This window comes from Thunnus albacares, chromosome 19, assembly GCF_914725855.1.
Source record: "Thunnus albacares chromosome 19, fThuAlb1.1, whole genome shotgun sequence".
Lineage (NCBI taxonomy): Eukaryota > Metazoa > Chordata > Actinopteri > Scombriformes > Scombridae > Thunnus > Thunnus albacares.
This window is the reverse complement of record NC_058124.1, coordinates 21,074,727-21,090,176: the sequence shown is the minus strand read 5'-3', so window position 1 is coordinate 21,090,176 and position 15,450 is coordinate 21,074,727. Positions and strand designations below refer to the sequence as shown.

The window sequence follows — 15,450 nt, the reverse complement described above, 5'->3', positions numbered from 1 at the left end:
TATCTGAAGCTAATATGAAGCTTCAATGGTTCGTCCAAATGAGTCAAACCAAGTTGATATCTTTCTACATTACAGTCTTGTTAGTGCCAAAGTTCCTGTTTTTGTTACTACCACCGCAGCCCAACAGGGAAAGAGTGGCAAATATCCACTTGATAAGACTAACTCAGACTGCTGGAGCCTCACGTAAGCTTCAGATAAACTTCAGAAAAACAGTTTCTGAGGGTAGGGTACCTAAATACAGGGTCTCCTATTTAAATGGGATATTTAAACGGAGTACTGTTGGCAACACTTTGTGAACCTCTTGCCAAAAAAGAATTTAGGAGTAGTGGGTAAGACCAGAATATATGATAGTGATTTTTCACTTCACACTGTCTCCAACAGCTGGAGGATTTAGTGAAATGAGTCTTTTGGACTGGCGTAATAAAGAATTAATGAAGTTTTTCCAACAAGACTCTCTCCATGAGGCTGAACCTGAAGTTTTCCATTGTAACTCACATAAATTCTCCCAACCCTCCTCTGAAATACTTAGATTACCCCTATTTCTTTTTTTTATGTATAATGAGCTACATTTTGTTTGCTGCAGACCCCTATAAAGCTTTGAGATTTTTTAATGGTTTCAGTTTAAAACATGTTTTAATTGTTTTATCACGAGAATCTCATTCTGCTGTAGTCCTGTGCCAGCTTTTAAACCATTTCTCTTTTCCTTCCTGTGATAAGAAAGTGAATGAGAAGCAAAACACACAAAAACACATTAAAAAAAAAATTCTCAGGAAAAACAGAGTATTAAAAGAAAACATGGCTGCACAAAACATGTTAAGTGTGTAGTAGAGTAAAGACGGTGAAAAGAAAGTGGCTCACCTTGCAGGGGGAGACTGAAAGTGTCAGGAACAGAGAAGAAGAGCGAGATGTCTTCGTGCTTCCTCGTTTATAGAAACCTCAGTGAAAGGTGTTAAGAACGTGCACAGCCTCAACTGCAACCAACTGTCTGACAACCACTTGGTGAAATCACATCTGAATTATAAATAGTTCACTTTCTGGAAGCGTTTTTCAATCATGTTGTTTGAAGAAAAGACAGCGTTAGAATCTGTGATGTGTTCGTCTGTAATATGCCTGCAGGGTTCTGATGGAAAATGTAAATGTAAACACTGTGTTTAATGAGTACACTGACATTTCATTCCATTTGTCATGTGGGGGATGGGCATATTGATGCACTCAGCTACTTGACACATGTTGCTATATAAATGTGTATCCAGTTGCTTTTGGCTGACATCCAGTGTAAATATAAACAGGTAGTAGCAACGCTCTGCTCATTCACAGACATATGAGACACCGAAGCCCTTTAGGTTCCTCTCTCTGGTCCTACATTGATTGGATAATACAGACAAATAGGTCAATGTGGAACCAAACACAGCAGTTAAGGGCCTCTTTAACACATATCCAGGACTGGCTGAAGCACGATACTTTTCATATCGCAGGCAGGGAGTGGTTATGCAAAAACCAAGCCGTCCAGGAATACGAAGACAAAAAGTATTCAGAGTAACCCGGTTCTCTAAGTTACAACCTCTATTTGCATAATGACAAGGCTAACATGCTGATGTTTAGTCGGCGTAATGTTTACCGTCAATGTCCTCCACTCCCTGAGGACACACAGCGCTGAGCTGCATGTCAAATTAATCTTCAGGCTCCCAGCTTTAAGATAATGTGTACTATTTCTATGTGGCACATATTGTTAACCTGCTATCTTCCTCTAAACATCCCCCAAAAATAGGTCTATGATAGAGGTTAAAGTGTTAATATTCTAACATTTGCTGCTTAGCATTAAAGATCCCCTCTAAACATGTTTTAAGATATATGAAAATACTCTGCTTTGAATAATAATGTGTGTCCGATAAGTGGTAAAGATAAAAGATAACGGCGTTGAGAAAACTGATTTTACAATGAGCACAATGAATCAGTGCAGTTTTAATTTCTGGGTCACTTTTGAGCGAATTCAGCAACTACGGCGCCACGTTTTGTTTTCAACTTCAACGACGAAGAGCTTTGAATTCATTAGACTTGCTTTTTCTCCACAGCAACCACAACCGAGGCTCATGGGTATTGTAGTATTCTTAGCCGTCCCGCCATGCCAAAATCACAGATAAAACTTGATTTATCAGAAATGAAGTTGAAATAACTGAAACTGGTGATCATAACATAATCCTATAGGATCGTTACATTATCTGGGAGACTCGTGAGTCTTTGAAATGGGAAAACAGAACAAGGGAAAACACTTTGGTAATGTAGTGAATATGCAAATATTGTTTATATAAAAAGTTTAACTGCTAGTGAGATGTCTCCTACTTCACTGAAAGGTCCATCCTCAGTGTTTGTGCACTGGAGGCTTCAAGTTTCCACATCACACTTGTATAAGTGTCATACTGGACCACAATTGGCTCCAACCTACTTGTGATGTCATAAATCACAAGTTTTCGGTAAGCACAGAGAAACTTTCCCTCTTTAGCGGATTAACTTGAAAACATCCGTCTAACTCTGCACATACATCATTCTGCACAGCGAAGCTCAAACATCCAACAGAAATAAAAGGAAGAAAAATGCATTTTTTGACTCGAGGAGACTTTAAACACTTTAAAAGTACAGTTTACCCTGATGGGGATGTCGTTAGTTCTGCAGGTATTTGGTCATAAATTACAAATTAAAATTGTGACCTGGGGTTATTACGGTCCATCCTGAAGGAAACGTGAACATCTGTGCGATCCATCCAATAATTATTGAGACATTTTTACTCAAAACCAGAAATGTGAACCTCATGGTGAGATGAAAAATGAAGGGATCACTAAACTCAGTAGGATTTATCTTCTGGGGAACATGAATGTCTGCACAAAATTTCCTCTCCGTCCATGTAACAGTTGTTAAGATATTTCAGTCTGGACCAAACTTTGTGACAGACAAACTGAATTTACCATAAATAAATAAGGAAATAATAATTTCGAGTTGCACCTGTCTCATGCAGGTGGAGCAGTGAGGTATCATTACCATGTAAACCATCATTTATCCTGCAGACAATAGAGCACAATAGAACTATGAATTGCAGTTTAACTCTACTCAAATAGAGAGGAAAATCAGGTCTCATTATTCAGACTATTTGTATTCAGTGCTGCATTGTATGGTGAGTAAACTGTCTGATTATAAAGTCAACATCAAAACCAAAGCAAACAGATACAGATAGCCCAAACATGCCCCCCCCCCCCCCCCCCCCCCCACTCCCCATCTCCCCTTCCCCATGTTTCTGTCCAGATTCACATCTCTGTGCCAGGTGGCATCGTGGTCACAGTGAAACAAGGTCCAGTGTATTTTGTTAGACATTTGATATGCTAGCAACCCGGTGGCAGATGCATGTTGACCAAAACTGATGCAGCAGAGAGACTTCTGTTGACGTTACAAAGAGCAGAGGGGAGGAAAAAAAGAGTGACCGCAAGGGTTTTAATGTTTGATTGCTAGAGAGCGTGATAGCAAGTGGAGAGCAAATCCCATGCGCACACCTTTGATCCTTTGGCCGAGCTACACCTCAGAGCCGTCTGCCAGTCCTCGTCTGTGTGACCTAAAGCCAAACAAACACAGGCTGTTGCCGACAACAGGGGCCGCTCTGTTAAAGTGTGGTCGTTTTCATTTTTTCAGTCTGTAATCCACAAATAAATCATATCATGACTTTCTCAGAGACATCCACTCGGATGTAGGCAACGCTGTATAACTGTTTCCAAAACCAGTACTTTTAATATGTCCGGCAGAGTAGACAGTCTCAGTCGTTTGTGGCCACTTAAACATCTAAAATACTCCAAGCCAGACAGTACCTCAAATCTTGTTTCCTGCAATTAGCTAAGATGAGGTTCACAGTACATATCTGACCCCACCTGGCCATGTAATTAATCACGCAAACCAGTGCTGACCTTGACTATGTGGGTGGCCCGGGCAAGATTTTAGATTAGAGCACTAAAAGTACAACAATAGTACCTCCGGTCCAAGAACTTCAAATATGAACTCACACTAAAATAAAGTGCAATAATAGTACCATTCACAGACAAAGTCCTCTTGTAGTCCTCCAGGCTAAAAGACAAATGGGGGTCAAATGCCATTCAGTGAGTGTTTGGTGGCTGTCGGCCAAAAAACTGACCGACCAGTAAGGCTTTGAAAAGCAAATGAGATGAAACCCATTCAAGTCGATGGGGAGAAAAGAGAGGAAAAACGTTCAGGGGGAGAACAACTGCGTATTTCCAAAGGCTGTATACAAGCACACCTGTCTGTATAAAAACCAACCAAAAAAACAAAAACATTTTGTATGGATTAGTGATAAATATAATCTTTATTTTGTATGATTCTCTGTTTATTTCCCAGGACAGATTAAAGTGTAGTATTTATGATGCCAAACTGTTCCTGATGTACGAAGGAAGATAGTTTGTTGATGTTTGGTACAAAACTAAATTAAGAACATATTGTCTGATGAAAAACAACTACAGAGTGGAGCCTTATGTGAATCTAAATTTATCACAGTGCACAGTTACGTTCGGTTTCACTGGAAACTGGGAGGTTTACTGGTCTCCCACCCAGTCAACAGACTTTGTTTGCTATGTGATTTAAGTGACATGAATTTTATGTTTTATTGCTCGTTATATGATGATTGAGGGGCTACATTATTTAGTAAACTGTATCTGCGTGGGCTGGGCACTTGTATGAACATAACATAATAACTGAGTAACTGTATATGTATACATTCATATTTTCACTTTTTTGCAATTTTGCATATGATTGCATTAAATAGCAATTTTGCTATTTAATGGATCATCATATGTGTCCTACGTGTATTTGACAGGAGTACATTTAGATTTCATTCATATTTCTTCTGGGAACAAGACTGAGATTAAAATGTAAAGATTCTTGTCAAGTTTCACCCGTACTGTTAACTTTTAACTTAAGATGCATTGTTATAGTTATTAGATGTCATGTCTGAGCCTATTTGTATGCTGCAGTGGACTCAAACACTCTGTGATCTGATACAAATACCCGACAAATCCCCCAAATTAAGTGTACTTCTGAACTTATTTTCCTTTTTTATCACATCTACTGTACATTTGCTGTAGACAGATGCACCACAAGGCTTGTGGGTCAGTGCTGCCACCCTCTGAAACTTTAACATATTACACTCAACTATAATGCAGCTGTAAAGACAGTAAAGCCTAAACTTAAAATGCATTTGCCACTAAGAAATATTCAGTCACTTGTTTCTAAAAGTTAAAAAAAAACCCTGCAAAAGTCAAATACACTGATTTGTGTCAAATACACACATACACTGTAAAGTTTAAGCTGAATTAACTTTTATTATTTACCAGACTCAGTTTTGTTTGACCAAGTAAGAAGTGCAGTTTGTTGAATGTAGATTTGCTGAAATCTTTATATTTCTTCCTCTTCTAAAATGAATCACGTGTCTGCAGGTTCATGCTCATCAGGCGGAGGGCATGAAAAGACCTGATCAAAGAGTCTGATCGTAAGCCTACGATGACACAATCAGACAAAAAAAATCCTCTAGAAATAGAGAATTGAACACAGAAACAACTGGTATTAAAAACTACTTGAAAACAAGAGGTTTTACTACAAAATGAGAACACCAGAAAAGGGTTAATGTGAGAAAAAACACATTTTTTAAGATATAAAATGCTGCCGGCATAAAACAGCAAACAATTAATGTCAAGTCATCATCACCTTAAAATCTCCAATTTGAAAAAAAAAGGTGTTTATACAGTATCCACTGTAAATGTGCGGCTCTATTTCCAAATAGAAATCCAAAACGTGGGAATCATACTTCTACATGGATGCACAGAGACAGACACACAACCAGTCCCTTTCATAAAGCTTTATTTCACAGATCCCCTGTAACAGGAGGCCTAGGCAGCCAGGCTCATTATACATTTACATACACTGTCTGTGGCCAGTCCTTACAATGCTCCCCATGTTAAATAACTCAATAATTCAAGACAAAAACAACAAACACACACACACATTGTTCAACTTAAGATAACAATATCATAACGACGGTAATAATAACAACCATTGTCAAATATTATGTATTTCCAGGGTCTTATAATGTATTTTCTAAAATTTGTTACACAGTCAGTCATCTTTAAGGTGCACCATAAAATCTGCATGTGACATTTCAATAAAACTTGACAAATGCTGCACCATAACACGCGGTGAAGACAGAGAGAGAATACTTGTTGCATTTTTTTATTTTCTATATTTCGGATGAGTAGTTGTTGTTTTTTGTTTTTTTTGTTGTTTTTTCTCCAGGCAGAGTTCATCTCCTCCTCTTTGTCCTCTGCGGCAGATACTGTAGATGTGAATTCAGCGCAGTTCATTGTTTGTTTGGCACACTATTTTATAAGCCGCTGCGGTGTTGCATGAATCTCATAACTCAAGCAGAGACATAAGGCGCATCTCCGTGTGATGTGTGTGGACTCACAGGACCTCTGCAGGGAAAAACAGGACAGGAAAGAAAAACAGGTGAGATGAAAGAGAAAAACTATGTTTAACAACTTATATTTACTGCAAATTTATAATCTAATGTTTGAATAAAGTGAGCTGTTAAGTGATTTCTGTCTCCCCTTTGAAAATTTGATGTTGGTGCTGAAACAATTAGTCACTTAATTGGTACGTCAATCAACAGAAAACCTTACCAACAACAATACTGATAGTCGATTAATCACTGTAAAATCATTTAAGTAATTTAAGAAGCAAAAATTGTTAACAGTTCCCTGGTTGCAGCTTCTAAAATGTGAGGATTTGCTGCTTTTCCTCTTTCTTTATATTAAATATCTTTGAGTTTTGGACAGTAAAAGTTTGACAAAACAAAGAATTAGAAGATGTAACGATTTTTCTCACATCTTATAGACTAAATTCATAATTGATTAATTGGAAAGAAACAACACTGAGAGTCTACAATATGCTAGCAGCTCTGTGAGGCTGTACTGATGTCTATAATGTTTACTCCTCTTTTAGTTTTTTGGTGTTGGGAGTTTTTCCTTTTCCGAATTGAGGGTTGGATACTGTGCAGATTGTAAAAGCCCCTTGAGGCAACATGCTAACATTTGCTAATTAGCACTAAACACAAGGTAGAGTTGAGGCTGATGGGAATGTCATTATTTTTGCTGGTATTTAATCATGAAACAGAAAGTTGGACAAAGAGGATTATGGCCGGATGATGGTGCTTGATAAAAAGTCAGGGGGGTCACCAAAGAGATTACGATTCATCCTGAGGGTAACACGAACGCCTGTACAAAATTTCACGGCAGTCCAGCCAACAGTTAATGAGATGTTTGTCTTGTTCGATCCAGGCTTGTGGTTTTCAACTTGAGGTTCGGGACATAAGATAATTTAAGGGGTAACAAGATAATTGAGTCGATATGAGGTTGAACTGCTCACAGGTCACCAAACTGAGGCCATAAATTGTGATTAAAGGTGACGGGGAGATAATTTTTAGGAATTTTGAGCGTTAAACGTTGTGAACTTATGATCTAGGATTGGACCTGAGATCAGATGTAGCATGAAACACAAATGATGATTTGTTAAATCAAGAGAAATATATTCTCCCTTATGTCCAAAAGTCCTAATTATATGTAACCCAACTCTTTTTAGTGGTTAATTGAGCTACACAAGAAGTCTCATTACCGTACCTGCGACATGCTGAGGCTTTATCGGGCCTGTTTTCATCAGGAAAGGTTCTCCTCCCTCGAACGCCAGGATCGGGTCGCTGACCAACCCGCTCTGAGTTTGTGCCGGGTTACCGTTGTTGTTCAGCTGGATGATCTCCTCGAAGTCAGCCGCCTCTCCGTTGGCTGAGACGCCATTCTGGTGAGCGGCGGGCTGGACGCCGTTTACAACGGGGCTGGACACGCTTTGTGACTGGCTGAGCACTGCTGCACCGGGACTCTGCAGGTTCTCCGGAGCTGCAGAAAGATTATATTGATGAATAAATAAAAGGGTTTGTATTTTTGGACACTACGTTTCTGAGGCTAAAAGCACATCATCATGGGATGTGACAGTTACCTTTACTGAGCTCTGTGTCCTTGCCGTTCACCTGTGGAGAGGCTTTGACTTCCTTCTGTGGTTATGAAGAACAAAAAGTCGCTTGTTATTTTAACAGGACAAGAGGAAGTTGAGTTCATTCACGCCTGTATAAAAGGAATCACACAAACCTTATCTCCTGCATCACTCTTCCGAGTCCTCTTCATGATCTCCTCAAGGCGCTGTAAAGATCAGACGGAGATCAATTAGCTTCACGCTTTATAGCGAGAAGTGCTGGGGATTCACTCGGAAGTTACCCGTGTGACTTTCTGAGCTCTGATGATGTTTTTCTCTCTTTCTCCTCACCTTCTTCCTCTCCAGTCGCTCCTGCTCTTCTTTCTGGAAGTGTTTCTCCCTCTCTATGCGCTGACGCTCGGCCTCTTCGCGGGCTTTAGCTTCAGCCTCCTCTCTCTGAAAAAAAGGAAAAACGTTAATATGAAGCAAGCAAAAAAAGCTTTCAGACAAAAACTAATGAAATAATGAAATTTTCATTTCAGGCAATAACTCTTCTGTTCATACACGCAGCTACAAACAGATGAAAAGCAGCAGGATGTCAAGGGAGGACAAGGGAGTTGAGAAAAATGTAAAATTATGCTCTTGTGTTGATTCCCACAGAGAACAAAATACAAAGCAACTGACAGCCGCCCAATCAGAGCTGAATATGTCATTAACTTGCTAAGTGCAAACCAGGGTACAACGTCCACCCACACATTTCAAAATCTTATTTTTGTCCAACACATTTCTACAGTTTCACGTTGATTTACTCACAAAAATCTCTCTAGATACACTGATACATTTATATAGGTTGTGTAACAGAAAAACCACACTGTAACCTTTGCACCACACTTCATACTGTGCACTTTAGATGAACTCACATTGTTTAACCTTGGACATGTAATCACCTCGCACGTATGCTCATTATTGTTTTTCCTGTTTTTGTCTGACACAAAGCAGGGAGTAGCTTCTCCTTGAACATGTAATAGTTCCTCTCGACAGGCTGACAACTTTGATGACACCTGACACTAAACCGCACACACACATATCCCGACACTGCCTCCCTCACTCCTTGTCTATAAAATACATGTAACTGACATCAGTCTGCAATTACACTCTGTTGCGACTGTGTATCGATCCCTTGCAAGGTTCTCATTAAAAGACAAAAACTTGGTTATTTGTCAGTTTTTTTATTTTCAGATTTCCACCACAGTTGCCACACAAATACAAACTTTCCTGAGCAGCAGCGAGTGTGTGTTGCCCTTCGTTTCGTCTCTCAGACCACATAAGCAGCCTTAAACGGTCTGAATGAATGGCGGCGCTTGTTGTGGCTGAATGCAACATGACAAGAAGATCCGCAGACACTACTCGAGACTAAAAAAAACAAACAAATCACTCTCCTCCGCATGCTTTTGGAAAAAAATAATACAATTAAACATCAGTCAAAGTTAAGGCACCAAAGAACGATGTTCGTGAGGCAAAAACTGATTTTTAGTGACTATAATTATATCTCAATCTTTGAATGCTTTACTGATTTTATCTATTTTTTTTCATTTTTGTGATTAAAGATGTAAAGACAGCCTTATATCATCAATTAGACTTAATATAATTAAACTAAGTATAAATTTAATAAGCCATAATTCTAATTCTTTTGTTAGACTTGGTCTCAAGACCAATTCCAACAAAACATGTTATTTGCAAGATTAATATAAATATATGTAAATAAATAGCATTGACATGGTTTTTAGTCTCATCTGAACCCTGGACTTCTAAAACCAAACCTACATCCTTAGAAAACAACATACAGTGTGTTTAACTCTCCACCACCAGGGAGCAGCACATGCTCGGTCCGTTCTGCAGCCCTCAGGCCGAGGTTGATATTATGTGAGTAACCATTACACGGTTTACTGGGTATTTAGACTCAGCACCAAAACAAACAGATGTGAAGAATTAAGCAATGAAAATAGCATCATGATGTATACATAAATCACATCTGTGGAGGGCAAAACAAATGCATCCAGCTGCCTTTAAAATCTGATGTTTCACACGTTTCGAGTGAAAATAGAACTTCTGATTTAACGGTCACACACGATTTCAGACGGCGAGCGCAACACTTGACCTAAACTAAAAAAATATGAGGCCACTCCAGTCTCGAGCGAGTGCGCTGTCAGAGCGGAACAATGGAGCTATTGAGGGGAAAAAGGGGAGTCGAGCATAGCTGAGTGCTTCAGGCATGGCGTACACTGACGCTGCTTATCCGACTATCAGCCCACTGCGGAGCGAGCCGAGTGTACTAGACAGAGGCAACACAGGCCTGTCACTATCTCCCCCGATCACAATGGCTCCCTCAGCCTCTGCTCATCACCATTATGGAGGTCACCAGCTGGCATCTGCCCGGACAGACAAGGGGCCTCTCACTATTAGGGCTCACGCATGACACACATCATCGGTGACAGCAGCACATTTTTCTCTTCCTTTAATCTGCCCAGATGCCAGACAGTCAGAGGGCGAGTGAGTTAGAGGGTACTGATGTTTGGGTTCAGTACTGTATCCCCTCTGACAGCTCAGGCATCCTTCGATGCATTAATCTGCCCAGATGGTAAATGGGCTTACTGTGTGTGGGGATCATAGGGATTCCTGGTGGTTAATGGAAAATTAAAGGGTTTTCAGATCCTACAGTATTTACAGTGATTCACTGATGAAGCGATGGGTCTGGTAGCACAGTGAAGGGTTAAAAGTTTGATTCCCACTGGTGGAGGACTTCCAGCAGGTTTCCCTCATTGTTTGTTAAACACTCTTCAGACACGTATCCATCACTGACCTGTTTCTGCAGCTTCTCGTTCTCCTCCTGCTCGGCTTTGGCTCTCTCCTGCGCCTCCTTCTCCTCTTGAACTCGCTGGGCTTCGTCTCGCAGACGCTGCTGCTCGGCCATGAATCGAGCCTCCTCCTCTCTGCGCTTTCTCTCCTCGGCCTCTCGCGCCATCGCCTCCTCCCGCAGAATCCTAAGAACATGTATGCTGTGTTATAGATAAGCGTGCACGTGCTCGTACGGTACGGTTGCAGGATGATCGGCGGAGGGTTTTTAAATCTGAGAACATAATCATACTGCACTCTCATACAGTCATTCCTCACAAACTTGGGCTAAAACTGCAGCCACAAAGTCATTAAGATTCGGCTTCTGAGGAAAAATCAATAAAGCATACATAACCATGAGGTTCTGGTTCACTTCTGTCTGAGGACATACTCTTCTCTCTCTCTGAATTTCCCATTGATTTTTATACTGTAACTCGTCCAGTAAAGGCACAAAAAATTCCAAAAGATAATCTTTAAAAAGAAACATCTTTCATTGCTCTACACAAAGTGATATTCTCTACCCTCTATTTTAGGACGGTTACTGTAATTAACCCAATTTTAGCTGAATCTTAGCACTCCTCCCATGTTGTGACACACATGGCAGCAAGCCCGAGGCCACTAAAATTATGAAAACACCAAAAAATATAATTATTTCAAGTGAAGGAGCAACTTTTAAATAAAAACTCACTCATATTCACAACCTTCATTGCAAAAAAAAAGCAGTGAAACAGGGGCAGTGACATGTTTCTCTGAAAAATATTGCAAAATTGGGACAAAATAACCTTTCAATATCATGCAATGCAAGTTTAAAAATGTAGTTTCTATTGCAGGACTGTTGTATTGGATTATATCATATTGAAAAGTGTTATTCTGTCCAACAACATCCCAAGTTTGATTGCATGTCTTAACCCCGTCTCTCTCGCTCCCTGTGTTTCATGTAAATAAAGCCAAAAATGCCACAAAAAATTATTTTATACGTTGTTGACAATCCTGTAAACTCACAACTGCACCACCAACCGCACATTATCACACTTTATAGATGTTAGATGACAATATATGATGACTCACAGGGTGTTAATGTATCCATATTGACATTGAGGCTGACCTGTTTCTGTGCTCCTGCTCCTGCCGCTCCCGCTCCTCCCTCTCTCGCTGCTCTCGAGCTTGTCTGCGTTTCTCTGCCAGGACGCGAGCAGCCTCCTCTGGGTCGTTGGTGCCTGCTGACGGCCTGCTGGTTGGTGCAGGCGGGGTTGCAGCAGCAGCAGCGGCGGTGGTGGTGGTGGTGGTGGCAGCGGCGGGTGTAGCAGAAGGAGTAGGATTACTAGCAGAAGCCGCTGCAGGAGAGGCAGCTGGGGCGGCCGGCTCTACGCTCGGCACAGCGGGAGAGGATGCTGCTACAACCGGTGGGCTGAGGGATGGAGGTGTAATCGGCGCAGAGGACACCACAATGGCAGGAACGTTACCGGAGGCTATGAGAGAGAAGACAAAGAGAGGAGAAGAGATGATTCTGTTTCTAAAACCACAATAAATAGGAGGCAAACATCTGCTTTACCAACAACATCCTTCTTAACAAAACTAACACGTTAGCTGCTTTCATCTGTATATACTCTATACTCACAGCATCTAATATTTTATGCTGTAACAAGTACCATTCATTTATTTACTGTAAATTCCTAATCTGTAGTTTTTCAGTCTTTATCTTTTTTTTTACCTTTTATCTTTGTTGTTTAGCTTATTGTTACTTGTGTATAATTAATTTATCCTGCAGTAGTGTCCCAAGCCTCATCTTAAGCATTTCATTGCACTGATAACGTGTGTTATTCTGCAGAAATGACAAATAAAGTTGAACTTGAACTTGAACCAAAGTTATCAGGATTCATTCTGAGGGGGACATGAATGTGTGTACCACATTTAATGGCAATATATACAATAGTTGTTGAGATCGCTAAAATTGTAGTATTCACCAAAATTCTGTACCAAATTCGGTGCCAATCCACCAATTACATGTTGAGATATTTCACTGGAGAAGTGAAAAGTCAGGGGATCAATAAAATCACTGGAATTTATCCTTTGGGGAACATGAACGTCTGCACCAAATTTCGTGGCAATCCATCCGATATTTGTTGAGATATTTCAGTCCCGACCGAAGTGGTGGACTCACTGATATAACCCCTGGTGTTGTGTTGCTAAAATATCAAAAATATGAGCTGATTATACATTTTAAAATAATTTATCACCTAGCTTTTTCATTTTAATATACAAACAACTTCCAATTGAACCCCCACGGTGTGAAGCTACTTCATCCAAAAGAGAAACCTGTACACATTAACTGCTGGAACACATTAATTGTGTGTTCACACTGATTTGCAACATGAATGTCGGCCAAAACCTCTAAGTCACCTTGAAGCCTGGATATCATCCCCATGGTAACCACACTTACTCTTCTTCTCCTCTGGAGTGTCGGGCTGCTGGGGTTCGTGGCTTGTTTCCACGGTGACCGCAGCAACCGTCTGGGGCTGTACCCTAGCGGGCGTCTGGGCCCGTTTGGGTCTGGTCTTGGTGCCAGGAGGTGGTGTCTTCTTGCCCGTGGGCGTCTTGGCAGCTGCTGCTGGCACCAAGGGGGATAATGGCCGACTTTTGGGGGCTGCGGGTGATGGAGGTCTGTTTTTGGGCTTCGGGGTGCTGATGAGCAGAGAAGAGATGGCAGCAAAGGTGAAATATAAGCAGGAGAAAGAGTTAAAGAGTGAACTGGTGGCACAGGAGATGGGATTTCATGGCAGCGTAGAGGTAAAGGTAATGAGGTTCCCAGAGCAGGGCATAAAGGCCAGAACTAGGTCACATTGGAAGATATGAGTGACACGATCTGAACCGCCACCTTCGGTCGCTATGATTTTTTGGCTGTAGGGTGGTGTAACGTGAGAAGAGCGAGGGTGCATCAGTCAGGAAAACCCCATTCTGTCTGCAAGTGCCTCACTCTCACATAAACAGACCCGTTCTTGGCAGACTAGCCCGCGGCTGCTGACTGAACGATGTCCAGCAGAGTCTCTTTTAGAAGTTAGATTATAGCACCTTGGACCATCTGTCAGACATTAACCTGCTCCAAGGATAAAGCACGAGGACACACGAGCCCCCTCCTCTTTCACTCTTTCAGTCTCTCTCCTACACTAGCTGTATTATCACGGAATATATACATCTATATGACAGACATTACCTGGTCTCTGGCCTGGATCTCTGGGTCATAGTGGTGGGCGACGCCGTCTGTCTCTTCTTCTGCACCTTCTCTTTTGTGAGAGCGCTCTTCTCTTTTTCGTTCTCCCTCTCCTTGTCTTTCTTCTCCTTCTTCTTTCTGTCCACCTTGGAGAAATAGGTGACACAAATAACCAGTTGTCACCTCAGGGCAAGGCTGCAGATAATGGCCTTTTGTTAAATGTCAGTGTCGTCACCTCCTAATGTTATGGCTGGAACTCCCACATTAGATTATAGAAATTCAGGCAGACTCCCTCGCCTGAAATAGAGACCACCTCCAGTAATACACTCATTACACATTGGTTTAATGAGTGTGAGAGGTGAGACGAAATGTGTCAGGATCTGAGGGGCTTTCCACTTCAGCTGCACAATTTCCAGGTTGAAACCCTGACCTGAGAAGACAGTTTACTATGTTTGCACCTGAGATTTCATAATCTAGTTGTTAAAATGTGTGTTCTTTAAAATTAACTTGTTATTTATTGTAAAGGCTTACTGTATAAGTTTCTCCTGCCATTTAGAAGCTATGATAGGTCACGCTAACCCACCAGAGAGGATCTCATTATTATGGGTTTCATTTGAGATTTTAAATGTCCAGTGATGGTCTTAAAAGTAGTTCATCATCATTTTGGGAAATATGCTTATGTGCTTTGTTGCAGAGAGTTGGATAATAAGGTTGATACCTTTGACCACTGGACTGACCACTGCGATTATTTGCCCCAAGCAGCCAATGTACCAATTGTACATTAGCTGTAAGCTAGCTAGAAATGGACTGACCGTGTCTCTGGGAGAGTGTCTGTATGTAAGCACTTTGACCGAACTCAGAAACCTGGAAACTCCAGTTCTTTCCGTTATTTCCCTCCAGTCTCTTTCCTTTTTCCTCTCGTCTCGTCGTACATTTATGAACCAGATTCATAAAACTCATAAAGTTGAAACATTTCACGTCATGAAACGCGTCAATTTGCACATACCATGCTAATTTGTGTCTTCTTACGTCTTTCCATTGACTTTATAAATGCATTAAATATGAAGATAGAGCCAGCAGCCATTTAGCTTAGCTTAGCACAAAGACTGGAAACAGGGGGAAACAGCTGGCTTGGCTCTGTCCAAATGTAAATAACCCACCCAACAACACCTGTAAAACTGACTAATTAACATAATGTGTCTGGTTTGTTTTATCATATAAAAACAGAAGTGTAAAAATGACAATGGGTGGTTTTATACAATTTCCTTGTTGCCTGACTGGCTGGC

General features: G+C 40.9%; 1 protein-coding gene across 3 annotated transcripts in view; it reads right to left on the bottom strand.

Moving 5' to 3' along the window:
- Nucleotides 1-5,887: 5,887 nt before the first annotated feature.
- Nucleotides 5,888-15,450, bottom strand: part of LOC122969490 (MAP7 domain-containing protein 1-like) — a 46,803-nt gene continuing 37,240 nt past the window's right edge. For all 3 annotated transcript variants that reach the window (XM_044335189.1, XM_044335190.1, XM_044335191.1), the window contains 9 exons: nucleotides 14,168-14,310; nucleotides 13,397-13,638; nucleotides 12,062-12,425; nucleotides 10,925-11,105; nucleotides 8,416-8,520; nucleotides 8,241-8,291; nucleotides 8,092-8,146; nucleotides 7,719-7,991; nucleotides 5,888-6,515 (listed from right to left, as the gene is read on the bottom strand). In XM_044335189.1, coding sequence (XP_044191124.1) covers nucleotides 6,505-6,515; nucleotides 7,719-7,991; nucleotides 8,092-8,146; nucleotides 8,241-8,291; nucleotides 8,416-8,520; nucleotides 10,925-11,105; nucleotides 12,062-12,425; nucleotides 13,397-13,638; nucleotides 14,168-14,310 — 1,425 coding nt within the window. In that variant the 3' untranslated portion in view covers nucleotides 5,888-6,504. The remainder of the gene's footprint in view (nucleotides 6,516-7,718; nucleotides 7,992-8,091; nucleotides 8,147-8,240; nucleotides 8,292-8,415; nucleotides 8,521-10,924; nucleotides 11,106-12,061; nucleotides 12,426-13,396; nucleotides 13,639-14,167; nucleotides 14,311-15,450) is intronic.